Source organism: Colias croceus, chromosome 20 (assembly GCF_905220415.1).
Source record: "Colias croceus chromosome 20, ilColCroc2.1".
Lineage (NCBI taxonomy): Eukaryota > Metazoa > Arthropoda > Insecta > Lepidoptera > Pieridae > Colias > Colias croceus.
Window position 1 is genome coordinate 7,976,477 of NC_059556.1, and position 16,874 is coordinate 7,993,350.

The 16,874-nt window shown below is 34.8% G+C and overlaps 1 protein-coding gene and 1 long non-coding RNA gene across 3 annotated transcripts; both read left to right on the plus strand.

The window, feature by feature from the left end:
• Positions 1-3,880: 3,880 nt before the first annotated feature.
• LOC123700920 lies at positions 3,881-4,442 on the plus strand. The gene is made up of 2 exons (XR_006752663.1): positions 3,881-3,941; positions 4,032-4,442. It is a non-coding gene; the product is annotated as an uncharacterized LOC123700920 (long non-coding RNA).
• Positions 4,443-5,734: 1,292 nt separating this feature from the next.
• LOC123700823 lies at positions 5,735-7,565 on the plus strand. Of its 2 annotated transcripts, none has more exons than XM_045648165.1 (2): positions 5,735-7,026; positions 7,453-7,565. In XM_045648165.1, the coding sequence occupies exon 1, from the start codon at positions 6,155-6,157 to the stop codon at positions 6,980-6,982; it is 828 nt and encodes a 275-aa protein (XP_045504121.1). In that variant the 5' UTR covers positions 5,735-6,154; the 3' UTR covers positions 6,983-7,026; positions 7,453-7,565. The 2 variants fall into 2 exon arrangements, with proteins under 2 accessions (XP_045504121.1, XP_045504122.1); XM_045648166.1 differs by having other exon boundaries at positions 5,735-7,021.
• The last annotated feature ends 9,309 nt before the right edge of the window (positions 7,566-16,874 follow it).

Here is a 16,874-nt window from a genome sequence, read left to right on the forward strand (position 1 = left end):
TGGTTCAATTACACTACAGCACTAAAAACACATTTTAGTGCTAGAATTGACAATTTTCTTTACTACAATACTTCGAACACCATAAAATATTACATGTCCATTCCTCAAAAATAATTACAATTATGATTTATGTTTCCGATCTCGCTTACGCTCGTCTCTAGCTGTAGCCTTAAAATTGAAGCGATATAAAAATAAATGAGGCTTCGCGTACGTTGGGGCGTAGACAATAGTTCTGTCATTATATTCGGTCATTTGCTTGAGTTTGGATTTGAGGGGAGCAACCTGTTTGGATGTGATTTTTGAGTAAAAATCATACTCAAAATTTGCTTCTATAGATGATAAATAATTCATATCTTATGTTTTGTTGTGTATTCGGCATCACCGCTAGACTCTTAGGCTAGACTGTTCATATTTCTATTTAATTTTATTCTTTCAACAAAAAGCAGTAAACATTCACCACTTCATATTCAGAAGATTTTGCGAATGGCTTAACACTTATTACTGAACAGATATAATGTTTAGCAAATAGTTTAATGTTGAAATTGTTAATAATAACGACATTTATTAAAAATTACAATCAATAAAGGCTTGCCTTGTCTGAATTCATGAATCATATCTATTTATCACAATATTACATGTGAAATAGGTAGTGGACGGTCTATTTTTGATGAGGATAATGTATCTCTGTACCTCTCCTAACTCAAGGAATTGAGTATGCATAGCAATTATAATAATATGGACCTTTCACCTTACTAATAAAGTACAACAATTTTTTGACACAATACAACCAAAATTACATCGCGAATCGTTACATTAATTTTAACGATTAAGCCGAAAGCCTCGTTGTCACTTTTAAAAGGGGACTAAAAAGGCCCATTCGAATGTGGTCGTCGTAAAAATGTGTAAAAATTCCTCATCCAGTAATAAAGGGGGATGGTAATTGTTATTTCCTTGACGATATTGTTATTTTTGCGTACAGTTTGACGTGAAGATCGTTCCTGAGGAATTATTTGTCGCAATATGCTTTTAGCCGAGTGGAAAGAATTCGCTTTTGTGAAATGTATCAAGGGAGGATTCAAATGTATAGGCAGTAATTTGTGTATATCAAACTAAGCGATTTTTGTTCCACACTGTTAATCTTTCCAAGTACTGTAATTAAATAAATAAATAAATAATTTATATCACTTAAAACTTTTTACAAATTAGAGCGACCCAGGCTCCTAAGATAATTCTTTTCCATCTTTCTTTCCTTTTATCATTTAATAAACATTTCAAGAAAATAACTACCTATCTATATTTTGCCACTTCATTTAATCTTTCGTAAATAGTCAAGTTCGATTGTCAACACAATTGTGTTTCAGAAAATTCTCTTCTTTTTGTTTGACACAAACATATTCAATCTCTTAAAAGATTAGCACATAATCATTTCTTTAAAACATTGTTTCGAGTGCTTAGCGAAAGATAATAATCACAAAAACTACACGGATGTAGCGCGTGTCATGGAATTTATTCATAATGCATCAATAATTAAGCACAATTACAAACATTCGACGATAGCAAACTATTTATACCTGAATCCTATTACGAAAGCAATAAGGATGCTATTCGATTGATATTTGATTCTAAAAGTGAAGTAGCTAAGATTGTAGATACAAGAAATGGCGTGCATGTAACAGTCATTTTTACTGAAAACAATGATCGTGGGAAAATTCAGAAGTAACTGTATTGGGGAAAGCAAGAAATAGATGTATGCTGAATCATAAAGTCCATTGCAATTGTCATGTTAATTTAAGAAAGTAGTGTAAAAGATTTATTTATTAAATAATTAATTAGACATGAACCTACTTCTTCTGTATTTTTTTTCAAAAGCATTCATATTATAGAGAAATTCACATGAATATGAATTATTTTGTTTAAGATACAATTGAATTAGTACTAGCTAGCTACCCTCAAAAAATTCAGATTGAACTGTGAAAATCCATAAGTATGTAAAACTGAAAACGGAATGACATCATCAAGAAACAAACAAGGTAATCATCAATGACCTATTATACTAGTAGACGCGGCATACGCCAACATCATTGCACTAAAAAACAGCGTAATTAATACATACCTACTTACTAACGCATTATCACCAATACAGCTGTTCTCTCTTTCACTCTCACGCACGAGACATAATGGGAATAGGATAAAATATTAAGATGTATTTCATGATTACTAGTTTTATTTTTAGTCTGTGTTTTTTTATTATTTAATCTGTGGACATGTTATCTGTAGACTGTAGATTTTTGGTTGTCTATGACTTGACTTTGTGTTTTTTTGGGTACGATGTAATGGAGGATTGTTGAAATGTATTTTTGATATGTAACCGGTGTCTGGGAAATAAATCGATTGGGCGAATTTGGCTTTTCATTTACACCATCCCCACATACATGTCTCACTCATGTACTTCGTAATAACAACTGCCGATTAAAATATAAAAAGAACGTCCAGCCACGACGCTGAATGGTGCGTGACTAAGTGAAACTCGGGCACTTACCTGAGTTTTTTCTTGCCAAAACAGAGAGCGGGTAACGTATCTAGCTTTTTTATATATCAAAGGTAATCATTATTTTATTATTTCCTAATTTCCTAATATTATATCTTACTAGCTGCGCTCCGTGGTTTCACCCGCGTGGCTCCTGTTGGTCTTAGCGTGATGATCTTCCTCGATAAATGGGCTCTCTAACACCGAAATAATTTTTCAAAACGGACCAGTTCTTGAGATTAGCGCGTTCAAACAAACTCATCTCTTCTTCTTTATTATATTAATATAGATGAATAAATTATTGTTCTACATATTCCTAATATATTATCTCATTCAATGAGGTTTTTATCAAAGGTAATAGTTTCCGTCGAGCACAAGGTTCTTCCGCTGATTAAGATTCTGTTATATTGTTTCATAGAGGAAATTGTGTGTCGATAAGAAGTTAACCGTAAGTAGAGATTAATATATTATTATTTAATAGGATGACGCGTAATTATTTGTGTAGGTGCACTGATTTTGCTCTTGGGAAATATCTTAAATTAGGAGATAGTGAAAGTACAAAATATTTTGGCTTTATGTAGTTTGGTGGCGCTTATAGTCAACGTTTAATAACTCAGGTGAATATGTCGTGGACCGATCGGGCCGCTCGGGGCTCAATGGGTTAAATATGTAATTACAAACAATTATTGAATGTTTCATTGTTTAATAAGTTTCGTTTCTACTTGTTATAAAAACATGTAGATCATATGATATTATTATATTTTAAGAAACAAAATTTTCTTAAAATATAATAATATCATAATATGATCTACATTTTATTGATCGAATCGTTCAACTATTAACATTTTTTTTAGCGGTCCGCCCCGGCTTCGCCCGTGGTACATTTTTACGTTTTCTCTCCATAAGAACCATCCTCGTACTTCAAGAAAAAATAATAACCTCGTACTTCAAGAAAGAATAAAAAAAGAATTAATGAAATCGGTTCAGTTGTTCTCGAGTTATGCGCTTACCAACACATTTTGCGATTCATTTTTATATTATAGATTATCATGTTTCTTTCAAAAAAATCTGTTAGAAAATTACTGTAAATCAATTAACAAAACACCTATATTCAACGCTACATTAAAAAATCATGACTCATGCTCCTAACGGATCTATTTACCGTCGCGTGCGCAGACGCAATACACTGGAAGCATATTGCAAACTTCTTGATTTAATAACATTGTAATTTCAACTATATTATCTTGTAATTAGGGTATATTTTTGAATGGAATGAAAAGTGTAGTAATTAAAACAATAGCAGTTTTTATAAATAGCTGTTGGGTCAAGTTCAAACTTGCATTTAATTCGAGCGTGAAGTTCGGCATGATCATTATTGTGCTAACTGTTCAACTTTTTATTCGCACAGATGCAAGTGGTTATTAATAAAACTTTTTTGCTATTAATTTTGTCAAGAAGCTGTACTGTTTTATGTTGAATCATTTAGAAATAAACTGCTCTCTAGTTCCAGGCATATTTGTAAAGGCGGCGCGGCGGCTCACGTACCTGCCGCAGAGGCAATATTGGAATCATCCTTAAGTGTGATGTGTATAGTGTGCAGGGGCAATTTTAAGATTGGCCTCTTTGGCTTTTCAATTGCTCTAACTACCCTACAACCGGTATTGCCCCTGCGGCAGGTGTGTGAGTAGCCAGCTTAAGATATATTTCATACCAACGGCGTTGCACGGGTGTAGCAGATTGGCAGGGAACAGGGAAAGATGGCGGAACATCGTGAAGCGGGTTAAATTTGCCCCTGGTACATGATGACCACGACCGCTCTGTCAAGAGTGACATAGCAAAGAAGATTTTATACCAAAAATATGATATTATTATTCTATGCTTTTAATAATTAAAATAAAGTTCATTCAAAAATAAATATTTGTTTTATTTGTTTACCTGCTGAATGGTAATATAATTATTAAATTAGTGGTAGATAATAATTGGTAATAATATTACTTTTGTTTATTTAAACTAAGAAGTCAACCTTTTACAAATTTAACTAAAATAACATAATATATTAACAGTGTTCTAAATGTATCTATTAACCCTCCTAACACTAATTTGGTACTCACTTTAGTCAAATACTACACCCTTAATTACAACATGAATATAAACCTCCTTTCGATTCGTGATCCTTGTAATAGGGTTGTGCTTATATATTTTACACCTTCTTTTTTGGGTTTGTGAAAAACATGTTCGTTATCAATTAATATGCATAATGATGCCTTTTAACCATCAGTAAATAAAATATTTGGAGCTTTAAGGATTAATACAATAGATTTTGAGGTATTTTTTTCAGATTTATATGTGAAATACTTTAAAGAAATAAATTTAACGATTAATCTTCAATATCCAGCAGTAAATATCAGCTATTTAAATAGAGAAAACCAACTGAAGAAAAATAGCGCGCTTAAAGTGTATAAGCATTCCTTCATTTACTTCATCTTTCATTTAACTCCTTAATATTGTTAATTTATTTAATTACAAAACATATAATACTTATTTCAAAACGAAAGGAACTTCGTTGTCCCACGTGTGACACCTCTGACATTTTTTTTTCTTTTTTTGGCAGCCCTATTTCAAAACAGTCTCCAATAATTATACTGTCAAGGTTTGAGACCTGTTTACTGCCTATTGTCTTTGTTACAGAACTGGTCTTAATTCTGAACGAATTATTATCTCAGGCTATTTGATTAATAATTGAAGTACAGATAACTATTGGGTATTCGTTTAAGATAAAGAAACAAATAGGGGACTTAGCATTTAAATGGTGGAAAAGGGAATTTCGGAACAGTAATTATATATTATTCCTATATTTATTAATTACTCTTACACACAATCATATGTGTGTTTTAGCTATATTTCGTTAATTCATTAATTGTGATGATTTCAATTATTTTAAATTAAATAGGAAAAAGTGTAAAATTCACTACCTATCGAGTGGCCCTTTAGTCTATATCTCTCTATAAATTACAATCTTATTATGTATGTATAATACCAATTTTATTCTATCTGTTTCAGGTGATATCATCATCATCATCATCATCATCATCAGCCCATATACGTTCCCACTGCTGGGACACGGGCCTCCTATGAGGGTACAGGCCATAATCCACCGCGCTGGCCAAGTGCGTGTTGGCGGATGACACATGTCGTCGAACTTGTAGTGTGTGTTATTATTCTCAGTAATCAAATATCGTAAATTCAGCGGTTTGTGGCGCGGCGAATGGCGACACTCCTGCGAGAGCCAGTCGCCTGCCACTCGCCTATCTAAGTTAACGTGTAATAAATTATAAATTTATAAATGTAATAAAGTAGTTCAGCATATACAGTATTTTATTGGAAGACCCCAGCCTCTGTACACTAAACTGGTGACCCCGACGAAGAACTCTCGAAGAAAGTTTGTAGTGAAGGGAATCGGCGTAATTAGTGACATTGGCTGTGGGGTAAGTTTTGTTCGAGATCAAATTCCACGCGGCACGGCGACAGGAAGTTAGCGTGACGCAATCGAAGAGCGCGCGTGGCACGTGGCGACTACAGCGGCAGGCGGCTCACAAGCTCATCGGCTAGTAACTCATCGGCTTAATAATGAATAAAGCAGCAGCTTCAGACACGCAGATCAAGGAAGAGGCGTCAGGCGCGGCGTTGGCATCGATAAGCGTGTCCACCAAGCTACCAGAATTTTGGACAGACTTGCCAAGGTTATGGTTCGCACAGTTCGAGTCTGTGATGGCCCCACAGAAGCAGGGGGAAGAGACCAAATTCAACCTGGTCATATCGAAACTCGGAAAAGAGGCCATTCAGCAGGTCAGCGACCTCGTGATGTCACCACCCGCCCAGGACAGGTATACGGCGCTTAAGGAGAGGCTGCTGCAGGTTTATGAAGAGAGTGCCGAAAGACAAATGCAGAAGTTGGTGTCGGAGCTGGAATTGGGTTCGCAAAGACCCTCCCAGTTTTTAAGGCGCATGAAGGATCTGGGTCGCAGCGCACAAATTGCGGACAACACACTCAAGAGCCTGTGGTTGTCGAAAATGCCGTCATCAGTTCGAGCAGTCATGGCGGTTTGTGAAGATCAGTCTCTGGACAAGCTGGCGGCCATGGCAGACAAGATTACCGAATACACCAACGTCGGGGATGTGGCAGCCGTGTCATGCAAGAAGGAAACAGATGAGCAGCCGGACGAGAAGATGAGCAGATTGGAGCTGGAGGTTGCAGCGCTCCGCGCCGAACTGAGGGGTCGCGAGCGCTCTAGGAGCAACGACAGACGGACCGACTTCAGGAGAAGATCGACATCGCGGCCGAGAAGAGCACCTGGAGACCCGGACTGGCTGTGCCGTTTTCACTTTCGGTACAGATCGAGAGCTAACCGCTGCGAGCAACCCTGCGCGTGGCGAGCCAAGCAGTCGGGAAACTAGACGGAGTACATGCGGGCGCGGTGGACGGATGTACTCAAGGTCAGGTAACCAAAAGCCATCGTTTATTAATTAGAGATAATTTAACGAAATATAGTTTTTTGATCGATACAGGCGCTAACATTTCCGTCATTCCAAAGTGGTGTGTTAGAAAGCCTATCGAAAAAGTCGATCTAAAGTTGTATGCTGCAAATGACAGCGAAATTAAATGTTATGGAATATGTAATTTAGAGTTATCGTTGGGCCTAAGACGGTCATTTAAATGGCCTTTTGTCGTATGTGATGTAAAACAGCCAAGAATAGGTGCCGATTTTTTGAAGAATTTTAAATTAAATGTAGATTTGTATAATAATAAGTTAATCGATTCAGTTACCAGTTTAAATGTCTGTGGAATTAAAAGTACACATTTTTTCGGCACTATTAAAAGTATAAATAGCAACCATCCTTACGCGGATTTACTGGAACAATTTCAGGACATCACGCGCCCGCCAGCCTTCAAGGATGTCCCAGAGCATTCCGTGTATCATCACATCGAGACTACTGGACCACCTGTGCACGCGCGTGCCAGGAGGTTACCGGCCGACAGGTACGATAGGGTTAAAAAGGAATTCCAATTGATGCAAGAGCTAGGCATATGTAGGCCTTCAAATAGTGAGTGGGCCAGTCCTTTACATATTGTACCTAAAAAGGATGGTGGTATCCGACCCTGCGGGGACTACAGGATGTTAAACGCAATTACAAAGCCAGATCGGTATCCGATACCTAGGGTACAAGATTTTACGTATGGTTTACATAATAAGAATTTTTTTTCAAAGTTAGATATTTGTAGAGCGTATCATTTTATAGGTATTAATCCAGACGACATTAAAAAAACAGCCATTATTACGCCGTTTGGGCTTTTCGAATTTCCAAGAATGACGTTTGGCCTGCGTAACGCGGCACAAACATTTCAAAGATTTATCAATAATACAGTTTTATCAGGCATAGAACAATTGAATTATGGCAGCGACTGTACAGGGGGCAAAGGTCAGTCAGTCGTGTTCGGTTACATAGATGACGTCATCATAGGATCGGATAACCCCGATATACATAGAGAACATTTACGATTAATATTTGAGAGGTTGAGTAAATATAAAATGTCTATTAATTTAAGTAAATGCGTTTTTGGACAGTCCTCTATAGAATTTTTAGGCTATTTAGTTTCAAAAAAGGGCATAAGGCCGATGCCGGAAAAAGTTAAAGCTATCGAGTCATATCCGAAACCGGAGACAGTAGAACAATTACGTTGATTTTTGGGCATGTTAAATTTCTACAGAAATCATATTCCTAACGCTGCTCGAGTTCAGGGAGTTTTAGATAGGTATTTACACGGGACTAAAAAACGAGATAAGACGCGTATAGATTGGACAGACGAGGCGAATAGTGCATTTGAAGTGTGTAAAGAAAATTTAAAAAATGCCGTTACTATTGCGCATCCAATATCTAGTGCCAAATTAGGGTTAATGACCGACGCGTCAGATTTTAGTATAGGGGCAGTGTTAAATCAGTGGGAAGGAAATTCTTGGAAACCTTTAGGATATTTTTCAAAAAGATTATCGGAACCGCAAAAGAAGTACTCCACATATGACAAGGAGCTTTTAGCGATTTATTCAGGAATAGTTTACTTTAGGGATTTAATCGAAGGCAGAAATTTAACAGTTTACACGGACCATAAACCTCTCACTTTTGCTTTAAGTAAATTAAGTTCTAATAAAGAGTTACCTAGGCGAGCGCGTCAATTGTTGTATATTAGCGAATTTACAAGCGACATACAACACATCCAAGGCACTGAAAATCAAGTGGCCGACGCTTTATCGAGAATCGAGAGTATCGTATGTCCTAGTTCGAGTGAATACGTGGAGGTTGCGAGAGCACAGGCGACAGACGCTGAGCTCGCAGATTTGATGAAAACAAATGATAAATTGCAATGGAAACAGTTAGCGCTCGATAAGAATGACGATATTAAAATATATTGTGAAACGTCAGCTCAGAATATTAGGCCGTATATACCAGCACAGTTTAGGAAAAGTATGTTTAATAAATTTCATGACGTTTCCCATCCCGGAGTTAGAGCATCGCGTGCGTTAGTTAGTAAAAAAGTTTTTTGGCCAGGCATGAATAAGGACGTGGGGACTTGGACCAGGACGTGCGTTAGGTGTCAGAGAAGTAAAGTTATTAGGCACACTGTTTCAAAACTTAGCGATTTTAACAATAGCGAGCGTTTTGAACATTTGCACGTGGATCTGATAGGACCTTTACCGGAAACCGAGCACGGTTTCCGTTATTGTGTCACTATGATCGATAGGTTAACGCGGTGGCCTGAGATTTGCCCTGTGAAGGACATGACTGCGGAGTCGGTAGCTAGAGCAGTTTATGAAGGATGGATTTGTCGTTTCGGTTGTCCTAAAGTTATTACCACCGATCAAGGTAGACAGTTTGAAAGCGAATTGTTTACAGATTTAATGAAATTATTAGGTATTCAAAAAACGAGAACTACCCCGTACCACCCGCAGTGTAATGGTAAGATAGAAAGGTGGCATAGGTCCTTGAAGTCGGCTCTGGTGGCTAGATTGAACAATAATCTAGCATGGTTAGTAGAACTACCTACGGTCATGTTAGGATTGAGAGCAGCTTGTCAAGCAGACACTGATAATATCAGCGCGGCGGAATTTGCTCTGGGTCATTGTTTAAGGTTGCCGGGAGAATTTTGTTCGGATAAAAGTACGAAAATTGATAATCCACATTCGTTTATAAGTAAGTTAAGAGACACTTTGAATAAAATTAGGCCCATAAAAAGGGTATGTAAAAATAGTAATAGTACGTTTGTGCATGCTGATCTAAATTCCTGTTCACATGTTTTTCTAAGAGTGGACGCGGTACGGAGACCGCTGACGCCTCCGTACAGCGGACCATATAAAGTTTTAGAAAGAAATAGTAAAGTTTTTAAAATATTAATTGATAATAGAGAATGTAATGTGTCGATTGATAGACTTAAGCCTGCGTATATTTTAGAAGAAAATGAAGTTAGACATGACAGTAGATTAGATCAGCATAGTGAGGCTAGTGTGTGCACGCCTTTAAAGAAATCACGTAGTGGCAGAATAATTAAAAGACCTGTAAGATTTTTGGACTGTAATTAGGTTAATGTTGCATTGGCATTTTTGTTAGAAGTAGGCACGCGAAGGTTGCGTAATGTCACCTCAGCACATATTAATGTTATAAGTAATTGTTAGGAATATTTGTATTCATTTTATTTCAAATCTCGGCTCAACCAGTTAATTATATATAATAATAATATATAAATTTGAGTGTCGGTTCATTTCACATAGTTTAAACTTTAAAGTTATCAGCATCAAACAATATTTAACAAAATGGGAAAAACATATTCGGTTGAAAAGAGAGATGAAGAAATTGTTATCGCTCAAAACGGAGCGAATCACGCCACAGCATCTAATACTGATTTTAAATTGGAAGTGTTGAGCATCACGGTGACGGTTATGGCAGTCATCCTTTTTGTGTTGTGCGCTATATTAATATACAAAGTTTGTGTTATACGTGCAAGGAAAATGTTAAGGAAGGAATTAAATTGTAGTCAAGGTACAGATTTAAGTGTTTTGTCACAGCATAGACTCCCAAAATGTTAATGTTTGCTAATTTTTTTTTTTTTTTTATATTTGTCAGTTATGTAAATCATTTTTTTTTTAGAAGGGGGTGTATGTAGTGTGTGTTATTATTCTCAGTAATCAAATATCGTAAATTCAGCGGTTTGTGGCGCGGCGAATGGCGACACTCCTGCGAGAGCCAGTCGCCTGCCACTCGCCTATCTAAGTTAACGTGTAATAAATTATAAATTTATAAATGTAATAAAGTAGTTCAGCATATACAGTATTTTATTGGAAGACCCCAGCCTCTGTACACTAAAAACTTTTTAATTCTTCGACATGTCGGTTTCCTCACGATGTTTTCCTTCACCGTTCGAGCAGTGGTGATGTTACAACACGCGCAGATAAATTGAAAAATCAATTTATTTCCTGCGCGCTCGCCTGGTCTCGAACCACGGACTTATCGATTCGAAGTCCGAGGTATCACCACTGAGCCACCACTGCTCTTAGCCACCACTGCTCTTAGGTGTCTCTGTCAGGTGATATATAGAGTATCAATCATGTTTAAATTAACACATATTATCATCATTAATTTAGTAACGTTACGTTTAAAACAAACATACAATTAAACCAGCTCTATAATAATTTATTCTAACCTTAAAGCCAGTTAAACTTTTATGTGATAATAATTCAACGTAAAGAATTTCCTAAACCAAAGGAAATACTCGTCACTCAAACCAAACATAAAATCAATCAGGAAATGTAAACAGTGATTCAGAAAAGATAAAATCCATCACAGAGTGCAACCAACATCTTAAATATATAATTGGGTAATTAAATTTTATCACCAGCGATGCTATTGTTAAGCTACTAGAGATTAAAATAAAATACTGGGATGGGTTGGTGGTCGAAAATCGTTCACAATCTAGCGAGAGAATTGCGTTCCACTGCACGTATCGCGTTGAAATAACACATTCGATAAAGTAATGAAATTGATTGGTATAAATGTGGGTACATCGCGATAAATACAAGATTTTTGTACATGTATAATATTAATAGAGAGAATCTCAAATTGCCATCAAACAAGCATATTCTCGGATTTCACTTGCATTCTTTAAGATTTTCGATAAACATAGATATAATTTTTCACAAATAAAAAAATCCAACATTAGAGTGGTACAGCCATCTCTCATTTACAAAATAAGTTACTAACACGACCCGTTTTTATAAATATGTATAAGTAATTCTATAGAAAAATTCATAACGAACATACACACAGAAATTCCATTTTCCTCCTAAATAAATAAAAAAAAACACATTCAAATTATATGTTAATTCAAAGTCACCATCAAGCATATAAAATCAAAACATTGTTTCATCCCGTAAAAAATAATGAATTCACGAAAACTTGGCTCATAAAAAGCGATCTTGACACCCTAATGATTTTTCCTATTATTCTAATCTCTTGTATAATAAAGCCACTTTAATTACTAATAAAATATTTTACACCGGCCCGTTGTTCATAGTAGCTTGATCAATGACACTTCAGTTTTTTTTTTTCATTTTCACTCACCAGTTAAAGCTGACCCCTCATCTTGTAGGATTATTTTCAAGCATGCCAAGAACTGCTATGAAAAATATTTTTAAAAAATAATTTTCAGAAATCAACTAAGAGGCTATTTATAAGGTCAATTTACTAACGCAAAATATAGTATATCATTGTTCTTAACAATTATTAGAGTGAGGCTCATTTAGTAATTCTATTTCTATTATTCTGTAATAAAAAAATTATCTGTACAAATATTAAATATGTACTTTATTTCACAAAATCAATATAACCTTTACTTTAGTAAGTAGGTATAGAGCCAATTAATATTATAATATAAATCGAGTTGAAGAAAGCATAAAAAAATAATTTAACGGCAGCTATATGTAAAAAAAAAAACAAAATATAAAAGGGGAGTTCACAATATATTGGACGAAACTGTGTTTTATAGTACACATTTTAAATACGGCTTTTAAGCGCTCTTCAATTTATGATGATCGTAATTTTCTGAGTCAAGACAATGGTTTAATTATGTCGGGTGATAACGGCTGTGTAAAACCTTAGAATGATTATTAAAACATTCGCAAAGCAAATTAAACTTCGCTTTATGAGAAATGCTAAAAAAACTCTATTGTAACGGCATCTTAAAGAAAGCAAAAAAAAGAGTGTGTAGCCGAAGACACATGTCAGAAGTGAAACCTCTTTGGAAATATTCAATGATAACAAAATCGTCGCCTTACTCCATAACGTGACTGTACTGCCATGCCGCGACCTTGAAATTTTACTCTCAACCCGCCTAAAGAAGTTTCACTTCAAAATTCCTCATTCGCCGCTAAACTACACAGCGTTGAAAACATGATACCAAAAACCGATCACACATAAACATAAAACTCAAAATAATCACATCCACTATGCTGCCGTCCTTTAACTAAAAAGCCGTTAACCCTCAAATGGTCAATTTTCAGTTTTAAATGTAGGGTGACAAAGTTCAAAATTCTCTATCTTTCTGTCTAAGAATCATTTCTCTAGCATTAATAGTTATAGAGATAAGAAAATATTGTGAGCCGTTAAGTAACACAATTTTCGGCGATTCCATAACTTGAAAGTGTCTAACCAACACTACTTCGCTAAATTTCCTTTAAAGTACCTTAACCGCCACATTTCATAATTATTTTTTAACTTTTTACTTGACTAAAAGTACGTCATCAGATTATACTTGACTATAGGGACGCAAACTGACTATAACTGCTTTGTGATATGCTTTCATATAACGATTCCAATGGAAATCCTTACCTTATTTGCAGTTACTCGCCCTTAACGCTTTTTTAGTTAAGTAACTTTATTTAGGAAAAATTCTAATTACATTTTTTTGCTTGGTTACAAAGCAGTTAACCCTCATTTTTTAGCTAAAAGGCAGTTATCCGATTCTGGTGATGCATCAGTTTCGGGGATGAGTGTGATGCTGTAATTGTGTCGCCCCCAAGCAGAGTACCGATTGCTTTTGATTTTTTTTTACAAGACGTATAGTGTCTGATCAGGTTTACTAAGTTTAATACAATCTAGCAGCTAAATTACGGAAAATATAACAAGTCAAAGTTACGAAAATTTGGTAGGTACTGCAGGTTACGACAGTGCGAACTTTCAATCGTACTTCTCTGTTTAGACTCTGATTAGTCTCTGTAACCGAGAAAGAGGACATAGACAGTCTGTACTATTTATTAATGATGTCATTTACCCCTTGGGTGGAATTAGTAATCGACTGTCAAGCCATGTACTTGAGATGGTGATAGAAAAATTATTATGAGTACACTACCTTTGACCCCCTGGCGGGGAGTCCATTTTCCCACTATTTCTATTTTTTCTTTTCTTTATATTAGACTATTAAGATTTGTATTTTTGTAACATGGTAGCAAATAAAAAGTTTTCTATTTCTACCTCCTGCTATTTTCCATAATATATTCTGGTATATTATATTTTCTGAATGTGGATGAAAGAGTCTTCTAATCATTTGAGAAGCAACATTATTTATTAAGAGAATCCCACATATAAGAGCTTGAAGCCCTTTTGAAACCAGGATGTTTTTTTTTTTCAAAACCCTCGTGCACAAGTCTTAACTTTTTTTCAGAAAACGATTTATGTTTACATTGTTTGTTGTCCTATTTGTACTCACATATCCTTGACTCGTATGATGGCTTCGCAGAAGAGTATTTATAAAATAACGTTATAATTGCAATTTTAGAAGATTTATCTCAATCTTAACCACGAAATGATCCTCTGTAATGAAATAAACGTGAACATGACGTAAAAAAAAGGTTAATTTTATCAAAAATTTAAAAGAGTCATTTAGTAAAAGAGTTTAAAATACTTGTTACTCACAGACAGACGCGAAAACCATTAATTTAGATAGTGTTTAAATCCTTAATACTTAAATCTAAAAGCTTTTAATCCTTTTCCTTTCCATTGGTGACCTAGGGGATGTAATTCCGGAGAGCAAAGCCTCAGACAGCAGCAAATTTTTAACATAAGTAAGATTAAAATTTAGTACAACTATATAGAATCGTAGTACAAAAGCATCCAAAAGCCCTTAACCGCTGATTATAAAGTTTTTGAAATTTAAATTAAAGCCAAAGTCATAGTTTAAAAGCAGTTATAGTAGCTTAACGACGTTTTAGGTAAGCATTTTATTAATAAATTAAATAAAATCGCAAAATGAAAATAAAAATACTAAATTACTTAGCTAAAAAGTCGCTATGGTATGTCAACGGCCGTCTTGTCCAGTAAAAAGTTAAAATTTTCAGATTATATGCTGAGCTAAACGAGAAAAAGTGAATTTAAAAATAAATTATAACAGTGTCTGGTTAGAAACTATTATTTATATATAATATAATTAAATCGTCGATCGATGTATCTCACAATAATTATTCTAAGTGTCATAATTTTTAAGAAATAACGATTTCCGTGTTTTTTGCCATTTACTCGAAACTCACTTCGGTGGCTTAACGGCTTTCTAGTTAAAGGACGGCAGTATGCATGATACTACCATCAGCCCTTAGAAAACAAACTGACTAGCGCACAAGGAATCTTAATTCCCAACTGCTGTTAAAACACATAAAAGTTAAAAATATGACTGCCACTACGTCAAAGATAAACCAATAAACAAACGTCTCGACGATAATTGTCAGATGTAACATGGTAATAGCTCCTCTTTAAATTATTGTACACATTTTGACTGAGAATTAGTTGTATCGAGTTATTTTTTATAGTGGTAGTCAATAAAATATGGAGTATTGATAAATGGATTCTAAGAATTTGAGAAAATGCATTATTTTGACAACATACGATTAGGCACAACAATGCAAAGGACCTGGTATCTTCCTTAAGGCGGTACCCGTGTAACTGCGCCGTGTATTCTGGAGAGAGGCATAATAATAATTAATGCAGTGTGGTTTTAACAATTGAATGAATTCGCATTATTTATATAATTCGGGAGACATTTTTTTAAATTCATTGATCATGAAGCTATAAAACATTAAACACCATTTAGATGTAGTTTCATTTACCCAATTACTGCAAAATGGATGAACAGATCTGAATGGAATTTAATATATAAAGATTCTATAATCTTCTAGACTACCTACTACTAGTAGTAGTAGTACTAGTAGTAGACTATATACTACTTCTCTATAGACTATTCTAGAATAAGATCTAGGTTACTTTTATGCCTGTGAAATCATTTATCATGGACTAAGAACAATCGAATCGTACAGGCCTTAAATACCTTCGGTAATAAATATGTAGTGTAGACTCCAATAAAAAAAAAAACATATATTTTAACTAATTACTCATACCATATATTGAACATCAAATGCTCAAAGAATTTCACATACCTTTTTTACTAATGCTACCTGCAGGTGAAAACCATAACGTATAAAACACGGATCATTAGATTAACGATGTCCTTGTAATTGAATGTCCCATGCAATACAATTATTATGGATTCTCTAATGGAAACAATTTGGTCAATTATAATTGCTTCTGGTACGTAAAATACAATATGTAGCTATGATTTTGATTGCCGTAATAAAAATCGAAGGAAAGACTAATTATGTGTAATTTATTTAAAAGATGGTATTAAAATATTTCCGTTGAGGCTATACTAATAGCATATTTAGCAGAAATCTATACTTAATATTATAAAGCTGAAGAGTTTGTTTATTTGTTTGAACGCGCTAATCTCAGGAAATACTGGTCCGATTTGAAAAATTATTTCGGTATTAGATAGCACATTCATCGAGGAAGGCTATATGCTATACAGGGTTACTTGTAAAACACCAGCAACCTCGCAGGACAAGATAGCTAACATCATATGTAACAACATTATATATAATATCATCACGTCGCGGAGCCACGCGGGTGAACCGTGAAACCGTGGAGCGCAGTTTTTTTTTTTTTTTTTTTTTTTTTTTTTTTTTTTTTTTTTTTTAAATAAATAAATAACTTTATTGTCATAAAAAATAGGTACAGCTTATATATGAATCCATAGGCTCCTGAATTAGTTAAATACTGTGTCTCAGGAGCCAGTGGCTTCTCCCATTAATTTCAAAGTTGAAAGTTTTTCATTAATTTCAAAAAAAAAGTTGTCAGTAATACAGATATGAAAATCATCTATCAAATAGGATACAGAACTTTACAATAATTTGACGTAAAT